The sequence below is a fragment of the Anomaloglossus baeobatrachus genome, chromosome 1 (genome assembly GCF_048569485.1).
Source record: "Anomaloglossus baeobatrachus isolate aAnoBae1 chromosome 1, aAnoBae1.hap1, whole genome shotgun sequence".
Lineage (NCBI taxonomy): Eukaryota > Metazoa > Chordata > Amphibia > Anura > Aromobatidae > Anomaloglossus > Anomaloglossus baeobatrachus.
The window spans coordinates 130,541,604-130,557,259 of NC_134353.1; the positions used below are offsets into that span (position 1 = coordinate 130,541,604).

Consider the following 15,656-nt stretch of genomic DNA (forward strand, 5'->3'; position numbering starts at 1 on the left):
TGCACATGTCTGACCAAAGCACATTCATCTCTGGTACACAGAACCCATCTCCTTCCTGAGCGGTATGATAGCTGGATTTTCTCATGTTGTTTGTACTTGCGTATAATTGTTTGTACAGATAAACTAGGTATCTGAAAATTGCACCTACAGATGAATCAGACCTGTACAAGTCCACAGTTCTCTTCGTGAGTTTTTGTCTAATTTCTTTTGATTTTCCCATGATGCTACACAAAAAAGCAGTGTGTTTCAGGTGTGCATCAAAACATGTCCAGAGATGTGTCTCAAATGTTACCAGAAGCTTCCAAAGACATGACATCATCATATGGGCTGTCCCATATTGTTTAAAGGCATAGTACTCTTAGTGTTTGTAAACTTTTGACTTTGCAGCAAGTAATAAAAATGCCTTAAAACATTCTCTCTCTTTGTCTCTCTCTCTCTCTCTCTCTCTCTCTCTCTCTCATTATTCTGGCATTTGGCAAATATAAGTAATTTTGGTAATGTTAATTGACCTAAAATGGAAAAGGTTTATCCTGATTTCATGTCAGATAGAGAAAAACATGCAGAAGTGTCTTTCTAGATAGTGTATGTAAACTTCTGGTTTCAACTGTGTATTTTCTTTCACTGAAACAAATTGAGAGTTTCCTTGGTTGTATGTTTGGGATTATTGTCTTCCTGAAATGTCCACCCTCGTTTCATCTTTATGATCCTGGTAGATGACAGCTAGGGATAAGGTTGTTCGACTTCACCGGCTCCGAACAAACTTTAGTTAATAGTTTGGTTTGGTACCCGGGCTTGACCCGTACTTCACCCCAGACCCCAAACCCGTTATAAGTGAATGTGGACCCTAACTTTGGTGCTGTAAAATCATTGTAGTAAGAGTTAGGGGGCTGCAAAAAGAAGCAAAATGGGGGTAAGAGCAGGATAATTGCCCTGCAAACAAGTGTGGATCGGGAATAAATAATTTAAAAAAAATGGAGGGACAGGAAAGACAAAAAAGGTGGTGGGGTGTGTATATTTATCAAATCTAACCTAAAACCTGTGTTGAATGATAACATTGGGGGGAACTGCAACAATGTAGAGTCAGTATGGGTAAATGTACATGGGGAGGGGTATAATGGAAAAATGCTAATTTGAGTTTTCTATAAGCCTCCTAACATACCTGAACAAATAGAGGGTGAAATACTGGAACAAATTGAAAAGTCAGCTAATAATAATAATCGGGTTTTTATTATGGGGGATTTCAACTATCCAGACATACAGTGGGACATAGAATCTTCTGGTTGTGCTAAAAGCTGTAAATTCTTATCTACTATTCAAGACAATTTCCTCTCTCAGATGGTAGATGAACCGATGAGGGGAGATAATTTGCTAGATCTGGTCCTGTCAAATAGACCGGATACAAGTTCAGATCTACAGGTCCGGAAGCACTTGGGCACCAGCGACTATAATATGGTGAGCTTCAAAGTAATATTCAATACAACATTTCAAAGGGGAAATGCTAAAACCTGGAATTTTAGGAAAGCTGATTTCAACAAATTAAGGGAAGAGCTTAAATGTGTAGATTGGGACAAAGTCATGATAACTGGGGATACTGAACATAAATGGGGAAAGTTTAAGGATATACTGCTAGAGTTCTGTAAAAAAATTATACCCTCTGGTAATGAAATGTCCAGGAATAAAAAGAAACCACTATGGATAAATAAGACTGTATAAAGTATAATAAAACAAAAACAAAGGGCATTTAAAATCGTAAAGGCTGAGAATACAGAAAAAGCATTTCAAAAGTATAAAGATATCAATAGGAAATGCAAAAAAGAAATCAAACAAGCAAAACTAGCTACTTAAACAAAAATCGCCAATGACATTAAAATAAATCCCCAAATCTTTTATAAATACATAAATGCCAAAAGGAAAACAAAGGATAGTATTGGCCCCTTTAAATATAATAACAAGTTAGTCATAGAGGACAAACAAAAGACTGAGATATTAAATAGGCATTTCTCATTGTGTTCACCAAGGAACTGACTGTACCAGGCATCATTCAACAAGTGAAAAATCAAAGTTCATCACCCGATATAATTAATTTAACACAAGAAGAAGTACGCCTATGTCTGAGTAAATTAAACATTGACAAATCCCGAGGGCCAGATGGCATTCATCCACGAATATTGAGGGAATTGAGCTCCGTAATCAACAGACCGCTGTATCTCATCTTTTTAGACTCGCTTGTAGCAGGGTTGATGCCTCAGGATTGGAGGATTGCTGATGTGGTACCGATATTTAAGAAAGGTAAGAGGGTAGATCCAGGCAACTACCATCCAGTAAGCCTGACATCGGTAGTATGCAAAGTTTTTGAGGGCATTTTAAGGGATGACATGCAAAAATATATTGCAGAAAATAATATAATAACTGACAGACAGCATGGATTCATGAAAGATAAGTCGTGTCTAACCAACCTGTTGGGGTTCTATGAGGGGGTAAGTTCAAACCTGGATATTGGTAATGCAGCGGATGTGATTTATTTGGACTTTGCAAAGGCATTTGATACTGTACCACATAATAGCCTTATACTAAAGCTCCAGAAGCAAGGACTAGGGGAAACTATATGCAACTGGGTAAGGAATTGGCTAAAAGATAGCAAACAAAGAGTAGTCCTAAATGGTACATTCTCTAAATGGGCTATAGTCAGCAGTGGGGTGCCGCAGGGATCTGTGCTAGGACCGATTCTTTTTAATCTCTTTATTAATGACCTTCTGGATGGGATTGATAGTAAAGTGTCAGTCTTTACTGATGACACCAAACTATGTAGGATATTAAAAACTGACCTTGATAGTACAATATTACAAAAAGAGCTGGATAAGATGTCAGAATGGGCAGATACTTGGCAAATGAGATTTAATGTTGATAAATGTAAAGTAATGCACCTAGGATGGAGTAATTCTATAACTGCGTATACATTAAATGGAAGTAAACTAGGGACTACTGAACAGGAGAAGGACTTGGGTATTCTCATTACAAATAATCTGAGCAGCAGGACTCAATGCCAAGCAGCAGCTGCTAAAGCAAACAAGATTCTAGGGTGTATAAAAAGAGAGATTAGATCCCGTGATCCCAATGTATTGTTACCCCTCTATAAATCACTTGTAAGGCCACATCTGGAATATGGGATCCAGTTTTGGGCTCAACATTTTAAAAAGGACATTCTGAAGTTAGAGTCAGTTCAATGGCGGGCAACTAGATTACTACAAGGAATGGAAGGCCTCCCATATGAGAGGCTGGAAAAGTTAGATATGTTTAGCTTAGAAAAAAGACGTCTCAGAGGAGATCTCATTTATATGTATAAATACTTGTGTGGTCAATATAAAGGACTGGCACATGACTTATTTCTTCCAAAGACAATACTAAGGACCAGGGGGCATACACTGCAAATGGAAGAAAAGCGATTGCGACAGCTAAATAGGAAAGGGTTCTTTACAGTTAGAGCAGTAAGACTGTGGAATGCCCTATCACAAGAGGTAGTAATGGCAGATACTATAACAGCTTTTAAAAAAGGGCTGGATGATTTCCTCAGTACACAAAACATTGATGGTTATAAATGACTTAGTGACTAAATGTAGAACTGGTGGAGGAAGGTTGAACTGCATGGACCTAGGTCTTTTTTCAACTTAAGTAACTATGTAACTATGTAACTATGTGAATGAGGAAGTGTGGGGAAGTCTTTCTTCAAATAAACTATTTTTTCCAGTGTGTGTATTTTTTTTACTTTATACTTACTGGGTTAGTAATGGGGTGTCTAATAGATGCCTTTCTATTACTAAACCCTGTGCTTCATGTTTACTGTCAATTCACAGCTGACATCAACCTCAAAAATATTACCTCAATTGCCACCGCACCAGGGAAATCGGGAAGAGACGAGTAAAGTGTCAAAATTGGCGCATCTTATGGACCTTCCCAGCCTTATAATACCAGGTCCCAACTCTCTGCTTTACCTTGGATGGTTATCAAAAATATGGTGGACTCCACAGTAATTTGTTAAATTATTTTTAAATAAAAAATTTTAAATAACGATGTGGAGTCCCCTCTAATTTTAGTAACCAGCCAAGGTAAAACAGACAGCTGAGAGCTGGTTGTGAAAAATAGGGGGGACCTCATGTCATATTTTTTATTTTGTTTTCCACAGCATCCAGGCATATTTCCCATGTTGAAAATGAGTTATGATTGGCTGCACAGCAGCCTTTTAACCCCTTCACTCTAGTGCAATTTTCCACTTTTCGTTTTTATTTCCTCCCCTTTTTCCAAGAGCCATAGCTTTTTTTTTCCCCATCATTATTGCCATATGAGGGCTTGTTTTTTTTGGGATGAGTTGTACTTCACATATTATACTGGAAAACAGGAAAAAAATTCCAAGTGTGGTGAAATTAGAAAAAAAAGTGCAATCTCACAATTGATTTGTGTTTTTTATATTTACCATATTCGCTATATGGTAAAACTGACCTGGCAGTATGATTCCCCAGGTGACTACGAGTTTGTAGATAATTCAACTTTTATCTAAGTGGTGAAAAAAAAATCTGAAATTTGTAAAAGAAAAAAGAATTGTGCTTTAGTCGCCATATTGCCATACACATACTGTTCTCATTTTGCAGGGTCTGGGGCTGATTGATGTCTTATTTTTTGCATCTTAATTTGATGTTTTTATTTATACCATTTTTGGGAAGATGCAATGTTTTGATCACCTGTAATTGCATTTTTACTCAATTTTGTGGTAACCAAAAAAAAAAGTTATTCTGGCATTTTGAGTTTTAATTGCTATGCCCTTTACTGATTAGATTAATTGATTTTATATTTTTATAGAGTGGGCATTTTTGAATGCGGCGATACCATATATGTGTTTTTTTTATTTTGTTTTATTTTCAAAGGAGCAAAAGGCAGTGATTTGAACTTTTAGGTTTTTTTTCAAATTTTTAAAAACTTTATTTTTACATTTCTTATTGATGTTATTAATCCCCTTAGGTGACTTGAACCCTGCACTGTCCAGTTTAGATAGATGCTTAAGCAGCCTTCTGAATAACAGAAATGCTGATGATATGTGAATGCCGGTGCTCAGCCTAATAATGAACGGTGGGGTAGTGGGAGGACCACATAATTAATTGTGGGGTGGGGAGGAATCTATCAGGACCATATACTGAATTGTGGGGTGGGAGGACTCTATCAGGGCCATATAATGAATTGTGGAATGGGAAGGACACTATCAGGGCCATACAATAAAATGTGGGGTAGGGAGGATACTATGAGGGCACTATGTGAATGTGAATGCCGGTGCTCAGCCTAATAATGAACGGTGGGGTAGTGTCAGGACTCTATCAGGACCACATAATTAATTGTGGGGTGGGGAGGAATCTATCAGGACCATATACTAAATTGTGGGATGGAGAGGATGCTATCAGGGCCATATAATGAATTATGGGGTGGGGAGGATGCTAAGAGTCATATAATGAATTGTGAGGTGCGGAAGAAGCTATCAGGGCCATATAATGAATTGTGGTGTGGGGAGGACACTATCAGGGACATATAATGAATTATGGGGTGTGGAGGGCACTATGAGGTCCATATAATGAATTGTGGGGTGGGGAGGAAGCTATCAGGACCATATAATGACTTGTGGGGTGGAGAGGATGCTATATGGGCTATATAATGAATTGTGAGACGGGGTGGACGCTAGGAGGGTCATATACTGAATTGTGTGGTGGGGAGATCTTCCCCACATATGTAACATCAACTGCTTCCCCATGCAGCTTTACAAAAACAGTCATAACCCTTCCCCATGCAGTCCCCCAAGCATAACATAACCCTCTTCCCTATGCAGCACCCTGCATGTAACATCAAACCCTTAAACATAAGCCCCCCGGATCACAACTTCACTTCCTTCCCCTTGTAGCCCGCAAGCTTGCAGCCCCATACAAGTAAACCTAACTCTTCCCCACTCAGCCACCCAGCAGGTAGCCCTACAGCATGCAGCCACCTAAGAACTGTAACATCATCCCTTCTCCAAGTGCGTAACATCACCCCCTTTCTGCACAGCCTCCAGCATGCAGCCCCACACATACAAGATCACCCCTTTCCTCATCCATCCTCTTGTAAAACCCCTCCTTTCCCTGCACAATCCCCCAACATTCAGCACCTTCCCTGTACAATCCTCCAATATGCAACTCCTATGTAGGAACATCCACTTATTATTATAATATATTTATTATTATCCTGTGCCCCCCCAAAAACAAACACATTACTCACTCTTAACCCCTTGCTCTTTGGTGTAGCCCCTCAGTACTCAGTTTGACCTCTCCACAGCTATCATCATCTCCAACAACCACAGCACAATGCTGAGCACTGGGATGATGGAATCAGCTCTGTACTGGAGGATGACAACCCTCCTTTTCCAGTGACATAATCACCTCACGGTATCACGTACATTCTAGCCACAGGGGATAGATTCCTGCGGCTCGGCTTCCTGCACTGTGCAGAGGAGCAGCAGGATCGCTCACTGCCCAGCGCACCACTTATGATGGATGATGGCAATCTGGCCATGGGCCCCCCGGAGCCTCAGACACGGAACAGTCAAGTTTGCCTTCACCTCCAGGGCCCGATGCAGCTACACCGGCTGCACCGGCGGTATGTCTGCCAATGCTCTTAGGTGGACTACACCTGTGCTACCCAGTAATGAATTGCAATGGTGCCTGATGAAACAGCTGTTACCGATGCAAGTCAATGTAATGTATAAAAATTTTTTATAATAAGTACAGTTTGGAATGTTTAGTGCTGTAGTGCACATTTGGTGCTGGCTTTTTGTTTTTTCTTCATTGAATTGGTCGGTGGTTGACCTCCACCTTGCTATGCACCCCAATTTGGGATGTATTCCATCTATCTGAATTTTGGCGGTTGGTGACTGTTCACATTAAGTCATCAGGCTTTGTCCACAGGCTATTTACTTCATGCAGCATTTGCTTGGACCTGTCCCGCCCACAGCCATGACTCAGTCATGGGTACGGGATTGAAATAGACCAGGTGAGTGCTGCTAAGAGCAGTTCTACTATTCATATGTGAGGCCGTATGGCACATTTTATAAAAATATTTTAGTGTAGGACTGCTTCAAATGAGATTTGCCGTGACGTGGCGAAGCAGCTCAAGAAATTGCAATTTTTTGCCAAAAATCTCAAAAAATTTTTTATAATAAGTACAGTTTGGAATGTTTAGTGCTGTAGTGCACATTTGGTGCTGGCTTTTTGTTTTTTCTTCATTGAATTGGTCGGTGGTTGACCTCCACCTTGCTATGCACCCCAATTTGGGATGTATTCCATCTATCTGAATTTTGGCGGTTGGTGACTGTTCACATTAAGTCATCAGGCTTTGTCCACAGGCTATTTACTTCATGCAGCATTTGCTTGGACCTGTCCCGCCCACAGCCATGACTCAGTCATGGGTACGGGATTGAAATAGACCAGGTGAGTGCTGCTAAGAGCAGTTCTACTATTCATATGTGAGGCCGTATGGCACATTTTATAAAAATATTTTAGTGTAGGACTGCTTCAAATGAGATTTGCCGTGACGTGGCGAAGCAGCTCAAGAAATTGCAATTTTTTGCCAAAAATCTCAAAAAATTTTTTATAATAAGTACAGTTTGGAATGTTTAGTGCTGTAGTGCACATTTGGTGCTGGCTTTTTGTTTTTTCTTTTAAGTCAATGTAAGAGTGTAGCACATGCTATTTAGTTTCAATCCAGTGATTCCTGCAGCTTTCTATTTATACAAACAACATAAAACATTGTACAGTGAACAATCATACCTGTTAGATGCCCAAAAAGCATTAGTGCTCCAGTAAATGTTTTGCCATTCCAGTTTAACATTCAATATGATACGGCTACAAGCTATACCTACAGCCATTATTTCGGCTGTGTATAGTTTTCTTGGTAGACTAATATAAATGTCACCTGTCATGATACAGGACTGGTATTCCCCGGTTTCCCAGACCTGGCTTTGTCATGTCAGGGGTTAACTCCCATCAGCCTCGTTCTGGTTTCAGGATAACTATATCTGGTTGCTACACCTGCATTCCTCTGCTGGTTATGGTTTTGCTCTGCAGCCTGTAACTGGCTCTGGTGAGATTTCCTGTTTCATCTGACTCCTTGTTAACGTGCCCTGACCTGTACCCTCCCCTGTTTGTCCGGCTGTCCCAGTACCCTGATTTCCAGCTCCTGGTTCATCCTCTTTCCCGTGTATGTGTCTCCTTACCCTCCGGTCTTGTCTTCTGTTCCCTGTGCCCTTTGTGTTTCCCTCTGAATACCTGATCTCACCGCAAACGACTTTGGTTCTTTTTTCTGACCTGATTTTGATCCTCCCTTTGCAGTGACTTGACTTTCCTGGCTAGACCCTGACTGCTTGACTACTCTATTGCCCCCTGGTGGTTCACCTGTGAACTGACTGCTGAACTTACTCTGCTATACTTCAGCCTCCTTTCTGTTAAGCGGGCTTTACATGAGACGATAGATTGTGCGATATGTCGTTGGGGTCACGGTTTTCGTGACGCACATCCGGCATACCGCATGACGTGGTTTCGTGTGACACCTCCTAGCAATGCAGTATCGCTCACAAATCGTGAGTCGTGTACACATCGCTAGGTTTCATAAAATTGTTTAATTAAAATGGCGGCGGTAGTTCATCGTTTCCGTGGCATCACACGTTGCTCCGTGTGACACCACGGGAACGATGAACAACAGCTTTACCTGCGCCCCTCCGCTTCTATTGGCCGCCTGCCATGTGACGTCACTGTGACGCCGAACATCCCGCCCACTCCAGGAAGTGGACGTTCGTCGCCCACAGCGAGGTCGTCCGGAAGGTAAGTACGTGTGACGGGGGTTAAACGAGTTTGTGTGCCATGGGCAACTAATTGCCCGTGACGCAAAAACGTCGGAGGCGGGTACGATCGATTGTGCTATCTCACAATCTATCGTCTCGTGTAAAGCAGGCTTTATAGTGTTACTTTGACACTCCTTCACTACTCTGCTGCCACCTAGTGGGGAATACCCTGTACTACGTATTACCAGCCCTTTGTACAGCGTGACATCACCTATACACATTATACATATATAAATAATATAAATGTCACAAATACACATTAGATCAAAGTTAACCCAACATGTCGGATTGGTGGACTTTCTTGTATTTAAGGAGAAATCAAGGAACAAAAGGGTTATGCATGATGACTTTTAAGGCCAAATCCTTCTGTACTCAAAGGAAATAAGCCGCCACTAAAAGACTTCAAACTTACTTCCATTGATTGAAAAAACTTGAACGCTGAACAGGTATGTGCCTTCATATGCATGATCGGATTGCTGTCAGTCAAATCAGTATTCAACCTACAGCTATTGAAAGTGTAAGGTTTGGTTAATGATTAATTATATTGTTTTTTAAAATAGTATGCAGAATTAATAAGGAACAAGAATACAATGAATACTCTATATACAGTATTTTGCAAACATACTCTGGCCTCATGCACAGAGACATATCTCCAAGCTGTGTTGTGTGACTCCATAATATAGTCCTATACTTTACCTTTGTGTGACTAAGAATTAATTTGGAGGCTTAGAGAGGTTTTTCTATAAAATGAGTAAAACAAAAACTCTTAGCACGTTCCATTGTATGTTGTCTTACATATTATATAATCTCCATAACACAGAGAATACTTTCATTACATGGTGCTGTACAGGGACACTTTTGGCAACAGATGGAGTGCCCAAGACTAATAAATACACAAGGTACCATAATATCTTGGTCACTGTCCACTGGGATTTTTACATGCAATTTTCACCAATGTGATCACTGACTATTGAGTAATATTAATTATGAAGCCAATGGGGCTAGTCTGGTCACACACATAGCCCATATCACTTAGACTTGTTTCCTCTTTAGTCTAACTGTATGGCATTGTTATCACCCATTTTCTAACGGTAGACCACTCACATGGAGACATGGAGATTATCTTTGGTTTTTAATCATTTTATCAGAAATGTCATCTGCTGGCACAAGATAAATGAGTGTGTGTAATCATAACTTACTGTACTATCCCATGAGATAAATGCACAGGGGACAAAAAAACATTTTACATACTTTAATGACTATTAACTGTATCCTGCATGTATAGTTGTCGACCACTGGATATTATAGAAAATAACAGAACTTTAACATTTTTGAATTAATATCAATATATATTTAAAATTAATCTATACATTAGAGGGCTGCAAATACAAAAGCTCCCACCTCAAAGAAAAACGTAATAATAGAAGAAATAGGAGTATTTACACATGTATACAGTACAAAATAGCTTTATTGGTGCAAAAAATCAAGAACAAATTTCACACAATTTGTTCTTGATTTTTTGCACCAATAAAGCTATTTTGTACTGTATACATGTGTAAATACTCCTATTTCTTCTATTTATTATATCCAATGGAGTTAGCATAAAAACATTATCACGTAATAATGAAAAACTGGATTTTTCTATGCTCAAAGAAAAACATGTAGCATAACATTTTAATTGAAATTGCATTTTTACAGTAAGATCTGCACCATAAGTAGGGTATGATCCAACCATGAATATTATGTAATCTGTTAACATTTCTGAACAAACCACACATTCTGACATGATGATACATAACATTATAAATTACAGTAGATATTTCGGACTCTAAATTTAGCTTTAAGCAAAACACCTAAGATGACATTATCATGAGGGCCTTTTTGTAGTCGGTTTTGATTGTCATTGCATTGCCGTTATTTGTGCCAAGTTTATCAGTGTTGAGTTTGCTAAATTATTTTTATAAAACCCTGCTGTAAAGATCTGATATTCCCTTATGCCCACCAATGCCCTTCAGAGAGGCATTGATGATCTTCCAATGACATTTTTAAACTTTATTTGCAGGCTAGCTACACAAAAATCACACATGCTTTTAAACATGGCGGTGGAGTAAAATAGCAAAATGTCATCAATTGCGGTTCAAAAAAAGTATGCATTTCAGGATTTGAAAAGTGTTTGTTTGGAAGAAAGGGATAATATCACTCCAGAGCAATGCATGCAACTATTTTCTCCATACAAAGACATCTTGAAGCTGTCATCATCACAAACAAAGGCTTTTGTATGAAGTTTTAAATCCCTGGTACATTTCCTTAAGTGTGTTCAACACTTTTTCCCTATGTCATTTCTCATTATTATACATTACTAAATTTATGGACATTTGTTGTTTGATTCCCTTGTCTCTGTCACTAACCTGTAAGTGAAAGTAAGGCTACTTTCACACATCAGTTTTCTGTATTCAGGCACAGTCCTTTTTTTTGCCGTATCCAACGTTTCCGTTTTTGTTGTGCAAACCGGAGCAAACCGGACCTACCGGATCCGTTTTTCAGCGGATCCGTTTAGGACGGATCCGTTAAAAAACGGATCCGGTAGGTCCGGTTTGCATCCGTTTTGCATCCGTTATGTCTGTTTTTTGACGGATCCGTTTTTTAAACACTAAACAAACAATTAACGAGTTCCGTATTCTGATTGGCTATTGGGAACATATAGTATATATACAGTATTTTGAAGCATATATGACAGAATGAAGACAGAGGCAAGCAGAAACCATGGATGCTATTCTTGCAAATTACACAAAGATCGCTGCAGATTTTATATTTGAGGCAAATCGCTTGTCTATCATCGTCAGAGAAAAGGAGCGACAGCGACTGAGGCGTCAGCGACATCGACGCTTTTGGATCCATCCCCTGACTGCACAGAGACTGACACGTGGGGTGTTTTCAACCCTATACCTGGATCTCCGTGGAAACCATGAAAAATTCACAAGCTATGTCCGGATGTCAGTGATTAATTTTGACGTCCTCCTTGGCCTTGTTGCGGACAACATCCGTAAAACGGACACCTACAGCCGGTTCTCTATAACACCCGAGGAGCGTTTGCTGGTTACGCTTAGGTAAGTTTTTTTTTTTTAAATTGTATCCTCCTGTAAATTGACTTTTAACTGTAATGTGTTTGCTATTATTTTTTTATAATTATTGTCTTTCCTTTACAGATTCCTTGCAACTGGAGAGTCGCTTTCATCCCTCCACTACCAGTTTCGACTAGGAATTTCCACCATCTCGGGAATCATTAGAGACACTTGCCAAGCCTTGTGGGATTGCCTCCATGATGATTTCATCCCCCAGCCCACCAGGGACAGATGGCTTGCAATTGCTGAACAATACTATAACATTTGTCAGTTTCCAAATTGCCTTGGCTCAGTGGACGGCAAACATATAAGAATTGTGAAACCAGCTGCTTCGGGGTCAGAATACTACAATTATAAAAAGTATTTCTCAATTGTCCTAATGGCAATAACGGATGCGGACTACAAATTCATCTCAGTGGACATTGGCGCATATGGGAGATCCAATGACTCTCAGGTCTTTAAAATGTCCCCAATGGGGCGGCGAATCTATGGGAATACTTTTGATTTCCCTCCTGCAAGACCTCTTCCTGGCACATGTGAGCCCCCAATGCCCTTTGTTTTTGTGGCCGACGAAGCCTTTCAACTCTCCCAACATCTATTGAAGCCATATGCAAGCCGTGGATTGACGCAAACCCAAAAAATATACAATTACAGATTATCCAGAGCCAGAAGAATGGTGGAATGCTCCTTTGGGATACTAACCAGCAAATGGCGAGTGTTGTTAACAGCCATTAATTTAAACATTGAAACTGTGGATGAAATTGTGAAAGCATGTGTGGTACTGCACAATTTTGTTTTAACAAAGGAACCTTTGTCCTTGGATGACCAGAGTTTGGAATCCACCGCTTTGTCTGACTACACCAGTCCTGGATTTAGGAGTAGTGTTGCCTGTTCCACAATCCGTGACAAATATGCTGACTATTTTGTGTCCCCAGAAGGTAGAGTAGATTGGCAAGATCAAATGGTGTAAGATCTTTGTTTAGTTTTATAACAAATAAAAATAGTTAAAAATAAATTAAAAAATATCTTGTTAACTTTGTTAATTTTAATCTTTCACTCGCTTTAAAAATTTGTAATTTTTTCACCGTCAAATTACAACATGTTATGTTTTTGTATTACCTTATTATTAACTTAACTTGCAAAATAATATTCACCCCCAAAAAAAACAAGAACAAATAAATACTTTTCAACAAAAAACTTTTATTTTTATTACAAACATAAATTATAAATTGGTATATCTTGGGCTTGGGGTGGAGATAGTACTGGAGGGGCTGACAGGTGGGAACACACGCACAGTTGGAGTATTGAGGGTGGAAAGTGGTGTTGGTGGTGGTGGTGGGGAAGTAACAGAAGGTGAAGGTGTGGTTGAGAAACCAAGAGGGAAACCAGGAGATGGGATGGGATTTGGTAAGGATTGAGGGGTGGAGTGGAGGGATTGGGAGACAGAAGAGGTGGCGGGTGAATTAGTGGCTTGAGTTGGGGTCATGACGGGTGTGGAAGGCGAGATGTGGTAGTGGGTAGGAAGTGTAGGGGCAGATGTGGTTGGGAGCTGGTACTGGGCCGCAGGCTGGTACTGGGCAGCAGGCTGGTACTGGGCAGCAGGCTGGTACTGGGCAGAAGGCTGGTACTGGGCAGCAGGCTGGTACTGGGCAGCAGGCTGGTACTGGGCAGCAGAGGGAGTAGGGACAATGGCTGGAGGGGGGGCAGGTGCTGGAGGAGGGGTGGGTGGAGGTGGTTGGGAGTCAACCTGCGCCAGAGCCTGCCGTGTGGCTTGCATTACATGCATCTGCTGGTCAAGAGATAGCTTTTCCATGCGCTCTAGTACGGCTTGAAAAAAACAATGATTGGGTGATTTACTTGCATCTAAATGCAGCCTGTCCAGACGCGTGCACAATTCGTGTGTATTTTTTTCCATATTGGCATTTATGAAGCTAAAAGATGCACGATTTTGTTCTGATAATAATTGAATGGCGTTCTGGAAGGCTGCATTTAGATGCAAGAACTCGGGCGCATAGCTCTTTTCCTGACCCCTATGACGCTGACGCCCAGAACCCAAAGGTGTTCTACTGAGGGCAGCAGTGTCAGAGGGGTGGGGTAGGGGAAAAGCTATCTCATCACCAGCAGCTTCAGGTAATGAAGTCTCACGGGAAGCTCCAGCGCAGGTGGATGGGACAGATGTAGATGGAAGGGAAGGTTCAGATGGGTGGGGTCTGTGCGTGTGTTCACCAGTGGCGGACTGTTCAGGGATCGCTCCTGTCGGGTTCGATGCAGGCTCCTGAGTGCTGCAGACGGTGCTGGTAAAAAGAGGAAAAACAAAATAATAATTAATTTAATTGCTATACAGTGCCACAGAAAAAAAAAAAAAAGGCAAAAAAAATCAGACATAAAATATTATACTTTGTACATATTTTGGGGAATATTTACCTTCTGCACACCATAGTTGTCCGGAGGAACGACAACGCTCTAAAGTAACGGTACTTCGATCTGCGTCCTCCGGATCCACTCGGGGCCTGCATCTCTTGATTTAACTCCTTTTTGAAGCGATCCCTGATAGACCGCCACCGCTTTTGTAGTTTGTCACCTGAAAGTGGAAAACACAAAGTGGTTAGTATACAACACATTACATCCTGCAGCATAACCTACTGAACTGTGAATACTTACGCTGTTTCTTCTGGCCACGAGAATTGAGCTCCCCCCAACCTTCTACCGCTGCGTGGCATACCTCGTCCCAGAGTCGACGGGTTACGATAGTATCAGCGTGGCGGCGGTCAGCCATGTTCCACAGCGGCTCCCTCTCTCTAACTTCATCGATGAGGAGGTCGATGTTGATAAATCCGGCCTCCTCACCGTCAGAATCGGGAGCACGCTGTGATGCCTGTTCAAAGAAAGAAAAAAGAAATTAAAAAAAAAAATAGACAAAAAATCACACTGACATGAAAAAAAAAACAAAAAAAAAAAACTTACAGTATGACCACCGCCACCTCGACGACGACCCTGGGACGGTCTTGGGGGAGCTCTATCGTGAGCCCTAGAAGTTGAAGCCTTTAGTGAATAAAAAAAAAAAAACATTATTTACTTATGTGTTTGGTGTGCTGTGGTAAACAATTCCTGTATGAAACTTACACTCTGACCGCCCGCTCCGTGTATTTCTCCACCCCTTCCGTCCTCTTCTGGCAGCATCTCCTGTGATGTTTCGGCCACCTGTGTAAATGTCGTTTATTTAAAAATTTTTTTTTTTTTTTTTAAAAAAAAAAAAAAAAAAAAAAAAAAAAAAATACCTCAGTTTGTGAACCGAAGGGCGGGCTACCAGAAGACGACATATTTTATTACAGGCCACGCACACCAACTTGATGGGCCAAACTTTTCCGTCAACACTGCACCTGCAAAAAAAGAAAAAAAAATGTCTAAGTACATGTACGCAGCTCACAGCAGTGATCTGTGGACAGTACTGTGGACATTACCTCTGGAACACTGTCCTCCAAATTCGCACTGACTGCAAACGGACACAGGAACTGGCTGTCCTCAAATTTTCCGTCAACACTGCACCTGCAAAAAAAGAAAAAAAAATGTCTAAGTACATGTACGCAGCTCACAGCAGTGATCTGTGGACAGTACTGTGGACATTACCT

The 15,656-nt window shown here is 40.7% G+C and overlaps 1 protein-coding gene across 1 annotated transcript; it reads right to left on the minus strand.

Annotated features, from left to right (window-relative positions):
• Positions 1–698: 698 nt before the first annotated feature.
• LOC142290914 (uncharacterized) lies at positions 699–15,420 on the minus strand. The gene is made up of 7 exons (XM_075335034.1): positions 15,306–15,420; positions 15,151–15,228; positions 14,992–15,069; positions 14,689–14,902; positions 14,452–14,608; positions 9,318–9,411; positions 699–887 (listed from the first exon to the last, which is right to left on the minus strand). The coding sequence occupies exons 1-7, from the start codon at positions 15,345–15,347 to the stop codon at positions 699–701; spliced, it is 852 nt and encodes a 283-aa protein (XP_075191149.1). The 5' UTR covers positions 15,348–15,420.
• Positions 15,421–15,656: the final 236 nt, after the last annotated feature.

Coding starts and splice junctions, on each gene's coding strand:
- LOC142290914 (XM_075335034.1), bottom strand. CDS start 15,347: ATGTCGTCTTCTGGTAGCCCGCCCTTCGGTTCACAAACTGAG. Junction 15,229..15,305: donor CCTTCGGTTCACAAACTGAG/GTATTTTTTTTT, acceptor ACATTTACACAG/GTGGCCGAAACATCACAGGA. Junction 888..9,317: donor AGTTTTTTCAATCAATGGAA/GTAAGTTTGAAG, acceptor TTCTTTTTGCAG/CCCCCTAACTCTTACTACAA.